Consider the following 15,459-nt stretch of genomic DNA (forward strand, 5'->3'; position numbering starts at 1 on the left):
TAACAGAAAAACAAGATTAAGCTCTCCCTCTGTTGTCTGACCTCTTAAACAGCTAAGTGGTGCAAATATAAATGCAGACATAAAGGAGAGCTGAGCTCCTCTTCAAGAGAGTTCTCAAAGAATATCTCACTTTCCTGGAGAAACACTGTACAATATGAAGTACGTGTGCTTCACGTGACAGCATCTTTTATAGTATTGTGCTCAAAATATGACGGGTATAAGCATAACAACATTAACTCAGTAAGTTACTTGCATGCTTTACATATGAACATACTTAATCACCTCATTGAGTAAATAATATTTTTGTACTTTTACTTTATCAATAGGTTTATTATTTTTTTTAGGGAAAAAGTTCTCATTTCCCACTATAAGTAAAGCATCTTTGTCTCCTAATTCACTGAAGATCTAGAGACTTCAGGATATAACATATCTTTTGCAATGAGATTGATCTGGTTTATTGCCTCTGGACATCAGTTACACAAACTTACCTCTAGTTCATTTTCATCAAAAATTTTAATCAGGTCAATAGGAAGAAGTTCTGTGAATCCCTAAGAGAAAGCAAAATAAGGGTGATATTTGTACAATATGTAACACTACGTTTTTTATGTATGGGTCTTGGCTTCAGGGAAAGCCACTAGTTAATTAAATGACATACAACAAAGAAGGATTTTGAAAATGAAATACATGGTTCCTGAGTATTAATGAATCTCTAATTTAAAAATTAATCACTAGATTATTTCAAACTCAAGTAATTTAAACTTGAAAGAGAATAATCTTATAAAAGGAGAAATGTGAAACCATTATATGTAAGCATTCCAGAACTTGTGCAGTCATGCAAAGCTTCTCACTCCCTTAATGAGATACAGATATATGAGAAGTCTGCATAAAAATATGTATGTATTATGTGGGTAGAACGGAAAAAAAGTACTTTACCTCCAAAAAAGCATTCATCTGTTTTTGAACTCTGTTGACAAACCTCCACTGGATGACCAGACTATAGTAGTTAAATAAAAACATGAACACATTCATTAGAAGACTTTAGACTTAATTAGCAACCTTAACAGTTTCCGTTTCTCTTCAAGCATCTCCCAACAATACTTTGATGCTAAGGAAGCTAAATTAGACAGACATCCTATTTGCATTCTTTTCTCCAGAATTAGTTTGCTGTTCAGATCTGCCTTTATTCTGGTTTTGTATTCTGTGACAGCAGTTCATCAGGAAAAATGAAATTCCAGGGTAGAAACTCACTCCCATTAGGAGCTCTGCGAAGCTGACATAGTTAACCCTAGGCACTTCGGTGTAGTCAACGCACAGAAGCAGGCTGAATTCATACGCCTGCTTTAACATGATAATTACTATATCCAACAAGTGCCATTTTTTTCACAATTTCATCAATTGTGAAGGGTGAAGTTTCAGCTTAGAGTAATTAGTGAGTAATTTAGATGTAGATGTCTGCAATAATAATAATTCAGAGAAATGCCATCCCTTCTTGAATATTCCTCATGTCTACACATCATCAAGAAGATACTGTTTCCTGTTACGTCATAGACTACATTGATTAGTTAAATCATACAACAATAAAGGTTAAAATCTAAACTTTCTAAGGATCAGGTATAAACAAACTATGTTAACAAAAGGATTTTCTTTTAAAGGGATGTCTGATGATTTATTGCACTACAATAATTACAGTAGGGTGAATTTCAAACCAGTACTACTGTGTATTGTTACACTCCGGATAAATTCCATAAATGTATACTTACTCAATGTATTCCCTTTTGTTTTCATTTGTTACCATGATTTCTGACCCATTTGGCTTCAGGTCAACTTGATACGTCTATATTTTAAAGAAGAAAAAAAAAACACAACAACAAAAGATGACATTATTTCAGGACACGTTTCTCATGAAATCCACTGCCCTTGAGCAGCATTTTACAAGTAGTACTAGAAAACTATTATACTGTAATAGCTAATGAGCCATCATAGTATTCCACATCTAAAGATGGCATCATTATGAACAAATTATTCTATGATCACTCTTAAGAATGAATTATTTTCAAAATTCTAGTCCTGAACAGCAGGTTCATTTGGGTAAAAAAAACACATACTTCATTTTCATAAGGATAGAAAAATGTCTTCTAATTCTTCAAAATGCTTAAAAAAAAATACTATTTAAAATCCAGAGAGAAATTCTTCTGTTAAAAGGACAAATAAGCAAAGTAGAAAAATGCATTACAGAAATGTTTAAACGCAGATTTGTTGAGAATGATGAGCATAACCATCATATGAGCATAAGATAGAAACAAACAGATTCATTACAGTTCACAAGAAACTACAAGACCAAATAATACATTCAATTTTTGGTGAAAGTAATTTATCAGCAGAAATTCAACAGAATTAATGCAGACTTAGGTTCCATGAAAGCCAGAAGTTGCTAACTTTTTTACCAGTTAATGCTTACATAAAAGAGCTACCAAACCACGTGCTCAGTAGTGCAGCTATGGGGAAGGATATTTCTGAATGCAGATCCCGGTGTTTACATACATTGTAGGCACAAGATTTCATTTTTTAAAAAGAATGGGCACTTGGGAGCATTTTTCATTAAAGGAAAAGAGAGAAGGAAAGTCAAATATTCTGGCTATTGTCAGGAACGTCCCCAACAACCCCACACATACTATGAAAACATGGAAAAATGTTATATTCACGACAAAAGAAATCATAAATGCCATTACTTAATCTGCAGCCCCTGATAGATAGAAACAACATGCAGAGAGATATAATAAGGTAAGCTAAGAAACAAATCTATGAGCCTCAACCTGCAGCTATTTATAAAAGCAGTTTGTAAAGTTTCCCCAAAAGCATAAACACTTACGTACTTTTTTTTTTTTTTTAAATTATGCATCACTCGTCATGCACTTCACTGATTATCATTCTACTATTTATTTTGTCTTTTGAGAACATCTTTACCTATAGGCCCCAAACAGTCCTAAGCTGAGACAATTTTCTAATAAAGATTCTGTAACACCTTTATTACTCCTTATAAGTATTTCAGTCTGCTTCTCAGCCAGCTTCTACTGCTTTTCAGAAAGACATCGTATCGCTCTTGACAAGAATAGAATTCCTTCGTTGGCATCTCCAGCCTTAGATAGCTCATAAAAAATCATAGAATCATTTCAGCTGGAAAAGACCTGTAAGATCGTCAAGTCCAACCATTACCTACCACAACTAAGTCCACTGCTAAACCATGTCCCTAAGCACCGCACCACACATCTCTTAAATAACCACCAGGGTGGCAACCACCACTTCCCTGGGGAGCCTGTTCCCCACCCTTTCTGTGAAGAAATTCTTCCTGATATCAAATCTCAACCTCCCGTGGAACAACTTCAGGCTCTTTCCTCACATCCTGTCACTTGTCACCTGAGAAAAGACTGGCACCCTCCTTGCTGCAAGCTCCTCAGCCTCCTTTCCTCCAGACTAAACAATCCCAGTTCTCGCAGCTGCTCCTCACATGCCTTCTTTTCATTTTACTTTACAAAAGACACTTTACAGTTCTCACAACTGTGCAAGAAAGCTTAAAGGTGTAACCTGCTGAAGGGTGAAGAACAGTTAGGTCCCTCACCCTCCAAGCATTTATGAGGGTGAGCCAAACTGGTTCCTGTGCCTGAGGGAGCCACCAGGGGAGTGTGGCCAAGCCACAGCTCTTGCAGGGAAAATATCCTGACCTCTGGAGCACCACAGGCAGCTGGCTGGTGGCTGCTCATCCTCTCCAGGCCCAACAGAGGTGGGGGAGATGGCTTGTGTTAGTCATGGGTAAAGACAACTTGCACTTAATTTTTTCCCACATTCATGGACAGGCCCCAAGCTCACAGACGTAGCCAGTCTGTCACCAAGACCTCTCTGAGGTTACGTGCGGCCTCAGCTCACCACAGATGGGCTCTGCCATCGCTTGTCCCCTACCCCTCCAAGTGCCACCTGAGTACTTACAGCAACCACAGCCAAAAAAAAAACAAAACTCAGCAGCAGAGAAAGAGAGATTAATACTCAAAGCCCATAATGAGATTAACGTTCAGTAGTCCCGATCAGGTCCACAAGCACGTGATGCTGGCTTTTGGCAATAACCAGTAGGATGGATGTACAGACTTTTGGGTTAATCTTTACATACCTGTCCGAAGTTTTCCTCATCTATGCAAAACATGAGATCCAGCTCTGTAGGGTCATTTTCCAGGATCCACTTCAAAGAGTTGTAGTATTCACTGTCCTACAGGAGATTGAAATTAAGCAAAGTTGGAATATATAAACATTAAATACGCAATTTAATTTTAAAATAAACAAATAAAAACATCTAAAATTAGAACTCCAAAGGGGTTGGAAGGATGGGAACCTTTTTATTTGTATAGCTACTGTAAAGCAGTGTAAAGATGAATTACCTTATTCATTTGCATTTTTTAGATGCTATATTTTTAGGTATGTGTAACTCTCCTTAATTGACGTGTAACTATTATACAATACAATAGATTGACTGTACTAATTGGTTAGAGAATGTCTTCTAGATAAAGCTGTTCTTCTCAACACTATTTATGTACTGCTTTCATTACATCAACAATATATTATACAATTACTATTATATTGTTGTTATTAAAAACTCTTGAAATTTGCTGAATAAAAAATCCCCTCTAAATTCCTGAACAGGCTGTATCTTTATTATGTAGAAAACATTAAGAAGACAAGAAGGGTATCATACTACTAACTTCAAGGAAACCTTTTACATTTAGCTATTGTATACATCTGAAGTGTACTGTATTTCAGTACTGGTGGAGTGCACATGTCTAGATTGGGCATCTGCACAATCCTGTTAGTTGTGCTCCTTCATTTTAAAATGCAAAGTTAGAGATTACTAACTCATAAAGCAGTTATTTTTTCTCCCAGGGAGCAATGAACACAAAAGTACTTGATTGCAATTCATGTTGAAGAAGTGGAAGTCGATGAAGTGCAGAGAACAAAACCAAAGCCTGTACCAGGGCATAAGTAGTGCTGCATTCATTGTCTCTTTGTGGGTAAAACCGTTAATCATTTGGCAACCCCTTCTTCCACTACTGTGGACAACTTCCCATGCTACCAGGTCAGAACTATGTCCTTTCATCTACCTCATCCTGCTTCACAGTATGAAAAGAAGGGAAAAAAAGAAGAAGGGAAAAACAGGACCTCTTGCTAGTGTTCCTCACAACAGGGAGACAGCTGACTCAGTGGAAAAGGCAAAAACACAACCGCGAATCATTCTGTATTGCGTCTCTTACTGGCCTATTCATGCCTCTTCTCCCTCAACCCTAACTGCTCTAAATGCACTGGTCCTGAAACTGCTGATGTGGCAGGGAATATTTGTTTTATTAAAAAAATACGCACATACCATTCTCAAGTTCTTAAAACCATAACCTTGTGTTTTCCACCATGCACTTTACTGGAACTATTAGCTCTTATAATATTTCCCAGATGAAAAAAAAAAAATCAAATAATTACTAATGCTGATAAGTTTCAAATGTTATCTTACCACTGATTCCATGTCTTTTAGAGTTATTGGTTTCCCCAACATCATCTTGTAAAAAGGTCTGATGAAGAAGCCTAAAACAGAGGGAAAAGCGTTACCTCTGCTATTCTGCATTCTCACCTTACCTAAAGATATGACTGCTAAAGGATGAAACACCATGCTATTTCTTACTGTGTCTGTGGGAAAGAAATATCCTGCAAGGAACAGCGCTGTAACTGCTCAAGTTAACACAGCAGACCCATTTTTTATTTAGACTTGGCAAGCCCAATTTTTCAATTACAAGAATTATGCCAATGTTAGTTACATGGTAGAGACACTGAAGATAGAGAATTGCGCTCAGGATACTCTAATCCACTTAAAATCGCCATTCTTCTCTCAAAGGAGATACTAGAAAAACAGGACCATGAGCTTCATCTGTTGTTGGGCTGCACTGTCTTTAAATAACATCTAGGCAGTTTATAATGGTTGCTTGCTTGGATATTCTGGGATTTCAAAGTTGAGCAAAAATTTATTTACTCATTCAATCAATTGTTTTATTAACTCGTTCAATCAACGAGAAATAATTTTATAGAAAAATTCAGGCTGCAATTGACAAGCAACTGCTTTGGCTTCAGCTGGTTTGCATGTAAGTTGCTGATACAAACTTAGTGATTTTCCTTCAGGATAGAGATTATTTGAAAATGGAGATTCTCTAGGGTTAACAGGAGTGGACAGAGGAGCAAAACTTTATATGAAACATATTTGTTGAGCAAGACACTATCATTTTACCAAAATCACCATTCAAAACAGGAATGCAATTTCCAAAGCTTCCAGTTCCATTACTTTAATCTCTTAGACTTTGTTTCAAGATATACTACATTCTAAAGCATATGAATTATTGAAGTGATTCATTTCATTTAAAAAAAAATCCAGTAAGAGTAGCTTAGCAATACAGAATAGTAACTCACCATCTAATAGCTTCCCATGATATACTGCCAGACCAGCAACCCGTCCAATAAATGTAAAATACGAAAGATGATCTTCATTACAAAGACCTGAATTAGGATTAATCTGAAGTGTATAGTTGTCCCTATTTTGGGGAAAGAAAACAGCAGATTGAAACCATCAGTGCGTTATCAGTACTATTCTCATCCTAAATCCAAAACACAGATTGTTCAGAATATTTTCTTTGAATAAACCAGGTTCAACCGCTAAGATAGGAAGAGTGTGCAAAGTCTAAGCTGGTAACTTCCAGTTTCCCAAGACATTTCTATTTCAAACTTTCTAGTACACTAATAGATTCCTAAAAATCCCAACTAAATCCTATTTTATATTCTGATTATCTAAATAAAATCAATGGGACTTAAAACTATAAAATGTTGTATTAACGAGTTAATGAATAACCATGGGTGGTAATGTTTAATTTTCAGATGTGTATGTATTTCCCAGAATTAATTAAATACTACTCCCAGAAACATCAGTTATAAACAGGCTGTCTCTAGTAAAGTTTTATTTGTCTTTGCTGTTGATAGGAAGTCTCACTCTAGAGTGAATGCTTACAATTTAAAATACACCTTTCCATCAAATTGAACCTCGAATGAAAATAATGTTTTTAAAGTGATTGCAGTGATATTTTTATCACATAAGCAGTAGTAATATTTCAAAACAAATGTTTATCCAGTGAATTCTACTAACACAAAGGCATACTGAACTAGTCAATATTCTGTAAGCTATGTTTTCCTCCAAAAACAAAACGTGTATTTTCTGAGAAACAAATGCAACAAAACCCTCATTATACAGCCTTTGTTCATCTACTTTACAATTTATTCAATGCTCATTAAAGAAAGAAGCAAGTTTGATATTGGCATGAAAACATAAAAACTGCTGCTGGCAATTAAGAAATCCATCCTTACTGTGGCTAAGTGCACAATGTGGAATTACATAAGTAGACCAAAACAGATGTAATTTAAGCAAGAGACTTGCTCTCTTGTTTACTAATGCAACACTCAGGGGGTTTAAAATTGGACAAAAATACATTTAAATTCATGCAAAGCCAGTGCTGTATGACTACTGAAATGTAAATGAGAAGGTGTTTTATGAACTAATTACAAAGAACACTAATTCCGGAAGGCAGGTGCTTTACAATGCACTGGGAGGACATCAAAACATCTTGTCTAGCATCAATCCTCTTACTATTGCTAGCTTCAAAAATGGAATCTACTATTGTTGCAAGCAAGGCAACATCGAATACTATTTTAGCAATAAGAATGTTCTATGAGATTTCAACAGCAAATTTAAAGTTTCTTGGAAAAGGAAATGATAAATGATAATGCAGAACAGAGAGATTTGACTGATAGGAGTACAAATTCATGTATCATGAAGGATGATCTGACTACTCTCCAATGTAACTTTCCATTTTACTCAAAATCTAACATATATTGCTTACGAATGAGAATATTATAATGGATACTTACGTTGCTGAATATTCAAAAAGACCATAATAAGGGTTGAACATCTCCTTGGACAAGAGAAAAAACCATTCTCTGGCCACGCCTCCATAGTCAAGTCCTTTTTCTGACTCAAATTCAATCCAGAGCCTGGCTTTTAGTACATCAGGTCTCTTCACAGACATGATTCTTCTGTAGGACTCCTCAAAAATATTATTTCTGTGTAGCTTCATCTCAAATCTATTTGGTATATCGGCCTGTGTGAAAGGAAATCAATTAGTCTCAATAAATAGTCTTCAGGGAAATTACTGATCGTACGCTTAAAACTAAAGGACAGATTAGACATCTGAGTGTACCAAGTTTCCTTTATTCTTGTTTTCCAATGCTCTCTAAGTCCACAGGTTGATACATTATGGTGAACTGGGTAAGTTCCACTAGTGGGGTTCAGAGATTTCTATGATATTTGATAAAATAATGAAAACAACAAGAAAAGCAACAACAACAACAAAAGTAAGAATTGTTGATATTACCACGCTCTATTTAAAGGTCATTTTAGCTTAACATGTTAAAAAACACACAAGCTTTATGCAACCCTTTCACTCAAATATCTGTAAAGGCCAGAACTGTTTCACCATTAAGAACACCAACAGTACTACACATAAAACAGTATTGAATTGCCAAGATGTAAGCAGAACAGGACTGCCAAAATATTTAAGAATTTCTGTCTGAAAAAAAGAGAACACTAACACCCATTATAAAAGCCCAGGGAGACGAATTCAGAAAAGACAGAAGAGAATTGTGTAAAGTATTTGAAGAAAGAAGCAGAAGATGAACAGATAAATATGACCCTTACAGTCAGGTACAGTTTTCCTGATAAAATTGACTTGAAACAAGCATTTCAGGAGGTTTGCTTTTTCCTGTCAATTAAAGTACTTATTGTGTACAGTCACAAGTCAAGCTCAAGGTGCAAATTCAAGGAACTATCAACAATCCCATAAAGACATTGGTGAGTCCCTCTTCATATTAGAGTTGATGCTGCCAAGGCTGTTTGCTGTCAATTACAAGTCAATATCACATGCATGCTAATAACTTGCATTCTCTTAAGTTAAAGAAGTTATTTTTACAGAACATGAATGTGAGAAGCTTGTGCCAGATGCAGTAATACTGTGGGCTCTGCTCTGCCAGTTTGTTCCAGCTCTGTCTTTCCAAACCTACTGTTGAAGACAAAGGGAAATACCAATCCTCTAGCCTATTTTCAATCTAAAGTCTCTTAAACTAACATACAAATTAGACTCAGTTAGAATGGAAAATAGTGAATCACCGCTTGTTATCTCATCACTCTGACTTTCCATTCGTATTAGAAAGTGCAAATCTTAAAGATTTGTAAATGCTGTTGTTGAGAAATCCATCGATCAAATTCAAACTTTTCTTCATTTTCTTGGTTTCTACTTAACTCTTTTAAGGAACAAGACAAACAAGAAAAAACAGCAAATTTGTTATTGCATGAAACACCATTCTGTATCTACCCCTGGGATATTTAATTTTTTCTCCCCAGACATAACATAACTGGCTTCAACACAAAGCAGCATGGCTATTATACTCACGGGTTTCTTTAACTTCTTCCGGAAATAGTCATATTTCTGTTTGAACTCCCTAGAATATGGAACTGCCTATCAGAGAGAGAATCATAAACACAGATTATTCCAGGTATTTAACAAATTGATATTCCAATATTATTTAAACAAATGAAAACTAAATTTGAAGACTACCTAGATATGTATGCCATAGGTTCACGTAAAAAAAAAACAACAGTATGCATGAAATACAGAACCCAAAATCTTCCCATTTCTCAGTGTGTAAGTTCAGTTAAAAGGTATCAAAACGTTTAGCCATTTTTTTAAACAAGTACTTACCCTCATTTTTTTTCTTATTTTAGGAGCAGAAAAAACAAAAACATTTTTTAACACAGAGAAAAAGAGATTAGAATGCAGTGCTGCCAACTATGCTTTTCACTAGGAAATGATAAGCATGCCATATGATATTTTTTAAAATGACTTTTTGCAGAATCATAGAATGGCCTGGGTTGGAAGGGACCTCAAAGATGATCTAGTTCCAACCCCCCTGCCATGGGCAGGGATGCCGCCCACTAGATCACGTTGCTTAGGGCCTCATCTAACCTGGTCGTGAAACAGTTGTTACCAAAGAATATGGATTTATGGATTTAAAAATTACATTTTCTATTCCTTGAAAGATGAATCACAAACTGCAAAGCTCTGGTTCAAGTTCAGATCTGAGGGGAGAGTGGGTTTTCATGAGAGGGCTGGTCTTGAAGTAGACTCATGTATGTGAGAGCGTAAGACAGAAATATTTCTATATAATCTTTCTCTTGTGAAAGATAAGACATGAAAAGTTAAAAAAAAAAAAACATATTAAATCATTTTACTCTGATGATAATATGACTTTACCACAGCCATTAAAGAATCTTTTGACATGTTATCATTGTTTGAACACAATGTGAAATACAATTTACGTACTTCTTTGTTTTTGTCATAGCACCAAAAATACTGTTAAAGGCACTAAGATGAATGCTTAATGGGTATATGACTGCAAAACGGATCTAATCTTGCTTTTTCGTAAAAATAAAATAATACTGTTGTTTCCTTAATTTGGTCAGGATTGACCCTGATTATGTTGAAACAAATATCCCCCAAACAGACTGTCTCGTCTATGTTTATGGTTTCTGGGAACATAAGTAGAAGAATTTGTGTAACATTGCGTACTAGTATCTCAAGCATTATGTGCATGTTAAATGGGTACATCAGTACAACAGCAATTACGTTCAAACACGTGACTATTATCAACCTTGTTCATAAACACAAGGAACTGGAATTAAACACTAGCAACTAGGATTACAACATCCAGTAGTTCATCTGCTGTGGCCTGTCTGAGATCCTTGAGCATTTACCCCAAATTAAAAAGTATTATTGGCAGATTTCTTCCTGGAAACATCTTTAGGTTGGAAATCCAATCACTTGAAATACCACAAAGTAGCCTAAAGCAGCATAAAAAGGTCAAAGAACCATTCCATATATTTAATGTTTTAAAAAACTGATACTAAATTAAAAACATTCGTTTTTTCTAAAGTTGTTTTTCTGAAAGCTTAGTTCATATGCAGGATTTTTTATGACTCTTAAATTTGATAGGCCTGATTATTGCCTTTATTGCATTCAGAATCCACAAAGTAGTCACATCTTTTCCATATCGAGTGGTAACAGCTTTTTATTTTCCAGAAATGCAAAAATGAACAGCTCAGTGTCTCAGCTCAATAGAATTGTCTTGACGGTAATGACACAGGTAATGGTAAATATGAACAGTTCTCCTATATACGTTCCTAAAACCTTACAATCTAGAACTCAGCACAGAGTATTTGGTCTGAAACTGACAAAATCTTCCAACCAAAGAATCAGAGCAGACACCCCTCATGCCCAGCTTAATAAAAAATATACTATTTGAACACAATGGAGCAATAAAGATGGTCCACAGAGGGGCATCAATTTGGGGGAACCTTGTCAGGGTGGTGCATGACAGCAACTTCCCCTGCCCTTGGAGGCTTACAAAAGCAGGTACTTGAGCCTCCCATGTCCCTCAGGAAAAGGCAGAGGTTGGTCCTGCTTCCTTGGTTGTTCAACAGTCTGAGCTCATCCGGAGAACAGGCATGACCTGTTGCTTAACAGTACCTGAGTCACAGCATTTCATGCAAAAAGAACCATAGCAGTACTTACTGGACCCGTAATCGCTGGGTTCTGCAGTCTGGGGTCTTCCCACTGGGTAATTTTGTTATCTGTAAATAACAGAAGAAATTATATCATTACTTCTTGATTATCACACCATGAATTTACGGTGTTTTGTTTTGTTTTCCCTACAGATGTTTTCCCTACCATTTCCACAACTTAGTATTTCAGGGTTAGAAAAGACTGCATTCACGCATCTCCATCAAAACCCCACCACACCGTTTAGTTAAAACACTCATACAAAAATGCAAAACTACAACATAATCCAGCGTAACTACACTGGTTTTATTTCAACACCCATAGTAGTAAACATGTTCTATTCAAACATGGTCTTGGATTCAACACATATTAGGAATACACAGATCTCATGCCTGAAAGGTAAAGGAATCCAAAAACTTTGTCAAATGACAAACTAAGTTTACTTATTTCAAATTCTGCAAGGTTTAATAATTTTAAAACAGTCTGAATTTAAATTTGGAGGGGAAGGAATAACGACTAATTTTGGGAAAAAAAGTCCTAGACACTGATTTTAATGAAAAGGCTATAGGATCGGTAAAGGGAGGAAAAATTACACAGTTATGGTATAAGAAATTGTTCAGTTTTGGCAAGGCAGATTTTGGCATCAAGGCAACAGAATTCAGTTCTTTTCATCTACAGTTTTTAAGAGCACCAGCAGCGTTACATGGTTATACAGTGAGTTATACAGGACCATGGTGAAACTCTCCCTGCCTCCAGACAACTGTTTCTCACAAGATTCTGAACACAACAGAATCACAACAAAATGATGATGTTGCAACAATAAGACAATGCTCCAAAAACCAAACTAAACGCCATCTCCAATGGCAAGGTTCAAATCATCTCTTTCCTACACTGGAATAGTAATAATAATACACCTGTTAGTTACATGCACTGCTTTGATTTATGAACTGCATATTAAAAGGGTAGTCAAGATTTTAAGTTTTGTAATTACTACATGTTTGGGAATGAAACCACTAAATTTCAAGAAAATTGTTTTTAAGGACACAATGGGTAAAAGCAAACAACCAATCCCACTTATTTTAAAACAGGAATTTTCCATGTTTCTACAGTTGGAAAAACAAAAACAAAACCAAAAAACATCAGTTTTGAGCATCCCAAATTAATTTTAACATGGACTAGATTTTGAAAGCTGACATTCATTAAATGTTACTAAAGAAAATTCAAAAAGATCACAAGCACATTTCAAGAAAATTTGACCTATCAGTTAATTTAATATTAAATTACTCTTTTATTTTCCTTTACATGTTAAGTCTATTTAGTGCTCATGGCAATTATGGAGGAAATTTGTTAGACTCACAGCTCCATGTACTTCACAGCCTGCCCTAAAAGCATGACTCCTGAGCTGGCCCTTGTCATCTTGTTTCAACCTGTGCAGTCAAATTGAGTTCTACAATGTTTGCCAGTTCATTTCTTATACCTACTTGAAACTGACAGCTGCAAATTATGGTGGTAATTTTCTATGAAGTCAGACAGAACTGTAAATGACTTTGAGAGTTTGTCAGTTCTCTCTTACTACCGTGGCATATGTTTAAGAGCATATGCTGTTACTGATAAGTCTTTGTCTAAGTTGTTTTTCAGAATATTACAGTGATAGAGACTTCATATCATAAACACTATTCCAGGGCTTAAATGCCCTTAAATAATATCCATTCCTCTGTCAGTGAACCACTGGTAACTATTCTGAATATGGTTGGAAAGCCTTTGTGTTTTTCTTCAGGATACCTTCTAACAGGTTGATCGTAATTTCCTATAAGGCTCCTAGGAAATGCAGAAGTTTAAACATGCTATGTGAATACAGAATATTACTTCGTTTATGGATGGCAAATAATGTTGACTCAGCTGGCTAAGGCCAATCGCAGAGAACTAGAGACCACATATATATATGTATAAAGATAAATATACATATAAAGGAATTTACTATTGGACAAATTAGGACTGTGTACACTTAAAATCTGAAAAGTATCATGTTTTCACATTAGTATGTTACAAGTACTACCTAAATTATTTTATCTGTATTTTGATAGGTCAAAAGTATTAAATAATTATGCATAAGAATTACAAAATATATCTGGAAAACCAAGACATTAATAGTAGCTGAATCAGTTCATACTTCCAACATTCTTATTGTATTCTAACAGTGAAATCGAGTACACTGGTTGCATCTTAACTAATCACTTCAGTTAAGAATGACTAAAATGATGGCCAGTTTGTCACAGTAATGGGCTACTGAGACTTGCGTGTTTAGAGGGAGCACAGTTATCATGCGCATGGCTGATTTCAGTGTATGTTCTCAAGTTCTCATCAAACAATTAAGAGCCAGCAGGCTCTGTCATAAACCTATCATTATGGTCAAATGTCATTGTACTTCCTTACCAAAACTGTGGAAACAAATGCTACTATTGAGATTGTTCAAGCCAAATGACTGAACACCAAATGCTGATTGCAGTCATTTACTCAATACTGAGCATGATGTTATCACAATGGAGCTGCAAGGTGGCCACTGTAATATCACTGGCATCACCTCTGCTTCTAGAGTCCCCTGGCAATTGTAGTAGTATGGTACCACAATGAGACAAAAAGGATTTTTGCTGGAAGCAAGTAGCATCATCAGGGGGAAAAAAAAAACAACAAACTTTTATAAAGTTTGCTATCTAAAAAGGTGAAAGAAAAATTAAATCAACAGAGGGAATAGAAAGAGATTTCAGATGCAAATAAATGTATTTTTATCTAAAAATTAAACTAGTTTGGAAAATATATTTTTTCGACACTCCATTTACTTTTAGAGACAAAATAAATAAACCTTTTCAAAGCTAGGAAGATTCAACAATTATACAGATATTTTTAAAATAACAGTTCTATTCTGTGACTGTTCAGTGGCAGCAGTTTACCATAATTTGCCAGATTTAAGTTTCCAAATAACTCTTGGCAGAATCAATAACAGAAGATACAAAGAATAATTCTATAATAATATTTGAAAAAGGCTAATCTTGTTGATGAGTGTACTATTTCTGTTTTTTATTTACAAGTATGTATGTGATTCTGAAATAGGTATTACTTTTGGAGACAGTGATTTAGAAATAGGGATTTAATAACGTACTATATATATACAACTACAGATTTGCATAGCATTTATTGTTACTGATACTGAAAGAAAAACAAACTATAATGCATATTTGGCAGTATTAAGATTTTAATTCTGTAAGTTTTATGTAGCAAATATACCCTCTTCCAATTGTTTTGTGAATTATCTATTTCTGTGAAGCTTATACAGTCTGTAGTAATACCTCATTAGAAAGTTCAGATTAAGTATTTAAAAAAAGGGGGTGGGGGAATAAAACCCTTTCTGGGCTGCTTTATTTTCAAACAATGACAAAAACTAACACAGTAGTTCTGAGATGCTGTAATAAGACAAATCTACAATGAAACATCACTTACACTAGAACTTCACTAACAGAACTGAATAGATATTAATGGGCTGGGTGCAATATAACATGCTATAAATAGGAAATAAGATCAGAATCAGCACTGCCACAAGACCTTCTCAAGGGAGAGGAAAGAGTATTATCAGTGCTAATTTCTCCACTGCCTATATATGGAGTTGTGGCTATATGATCTTTTCTCATCTTATTTTCTATTCCTAGTGTGTATTTTAATTTATTAAAGT

The 15,459-nt window shown here is 35.3% G+C and overlaps 2 protein-coding genes across 12 annotated transcripts in view; one reads left to right on the plus strand and one right to left on the minus strand.

Annotated features, from left to right (window-relative positions):
• The window catches only part of ALPK2 (alpha kinase 2), a 79,903-nt gene extending 75,240 nt beyond the window's left edge, over positions 1–4,663 (plus strand). For 4 of the 6 annotated variants that reach the window (XR_014619256.1, XR_014619257.1, XR_014619259.1 and 1 more), the window contains one exon: positions 3,083–4,663. The gene's annotated coding sequence lies outside the window, so the exon portion shown is untranslated. The remainder of the gene's footprint in view (positions 1–3,082) is intronic. The other 2 variants (XR_014619258.1, XR_014619260.1) reach the window with 1 other exon arrangement.
• Positions 1–15,459, minus strand: part of NEDD4L (NEDD4 like E3 ubiquitin protein ligase) — a 140,994-nt gene that overhangs the window by 2,861 nt on the left and 122,674 nt on the right. For all 6 annotated transcript variants that reach the window (XM_084304394.1, XM_084304393.1, XM_084304396.1 and 3 more), the window contains 9 exons: positions 11,748–11,806; positions 9,570–9,635; positions 7,993–8,222; positions 6,487–6,608; positions 5,543–5,613; positions 4,160–4,255; positions 1,761–1,834; positions 934–994; positions 489–548 (listed from right to left, as the gene is read on the minus strand). In XM_084304394.1, coding sequence (XP_084160520.1) covers positions 489–548; positions 934–994; positions 1,761–1,834; positions 4,160–4,255; positions 5,543–5,613; positions 6,487–6,608; positions 7,993–8,222; positions 9,570–9,635; positions 11,748–11,806 — 839 coding nt within the window. The remainder of the gene's footprint in view (positions 1–488; positions 549–933; positions 995–1,760; positions 1,835–4,159; positions 4,256–5,542; positions 5,614–6,486; positions 6,609–7,992; positions 8,223–9,569; positions 9,636–11,747; positions 11,807–15,459) is intronic.

The sequence above is a fragment of the Netta rufina genome (assembly GCF_964035555.1).
Source record: "Netta rufina genome assembly, chromosome: W".
NCBI lineage: Eukaryota > Metazoa > Chordata > Aves > Anseriformes > Anatidae > Netta > Netta rufina.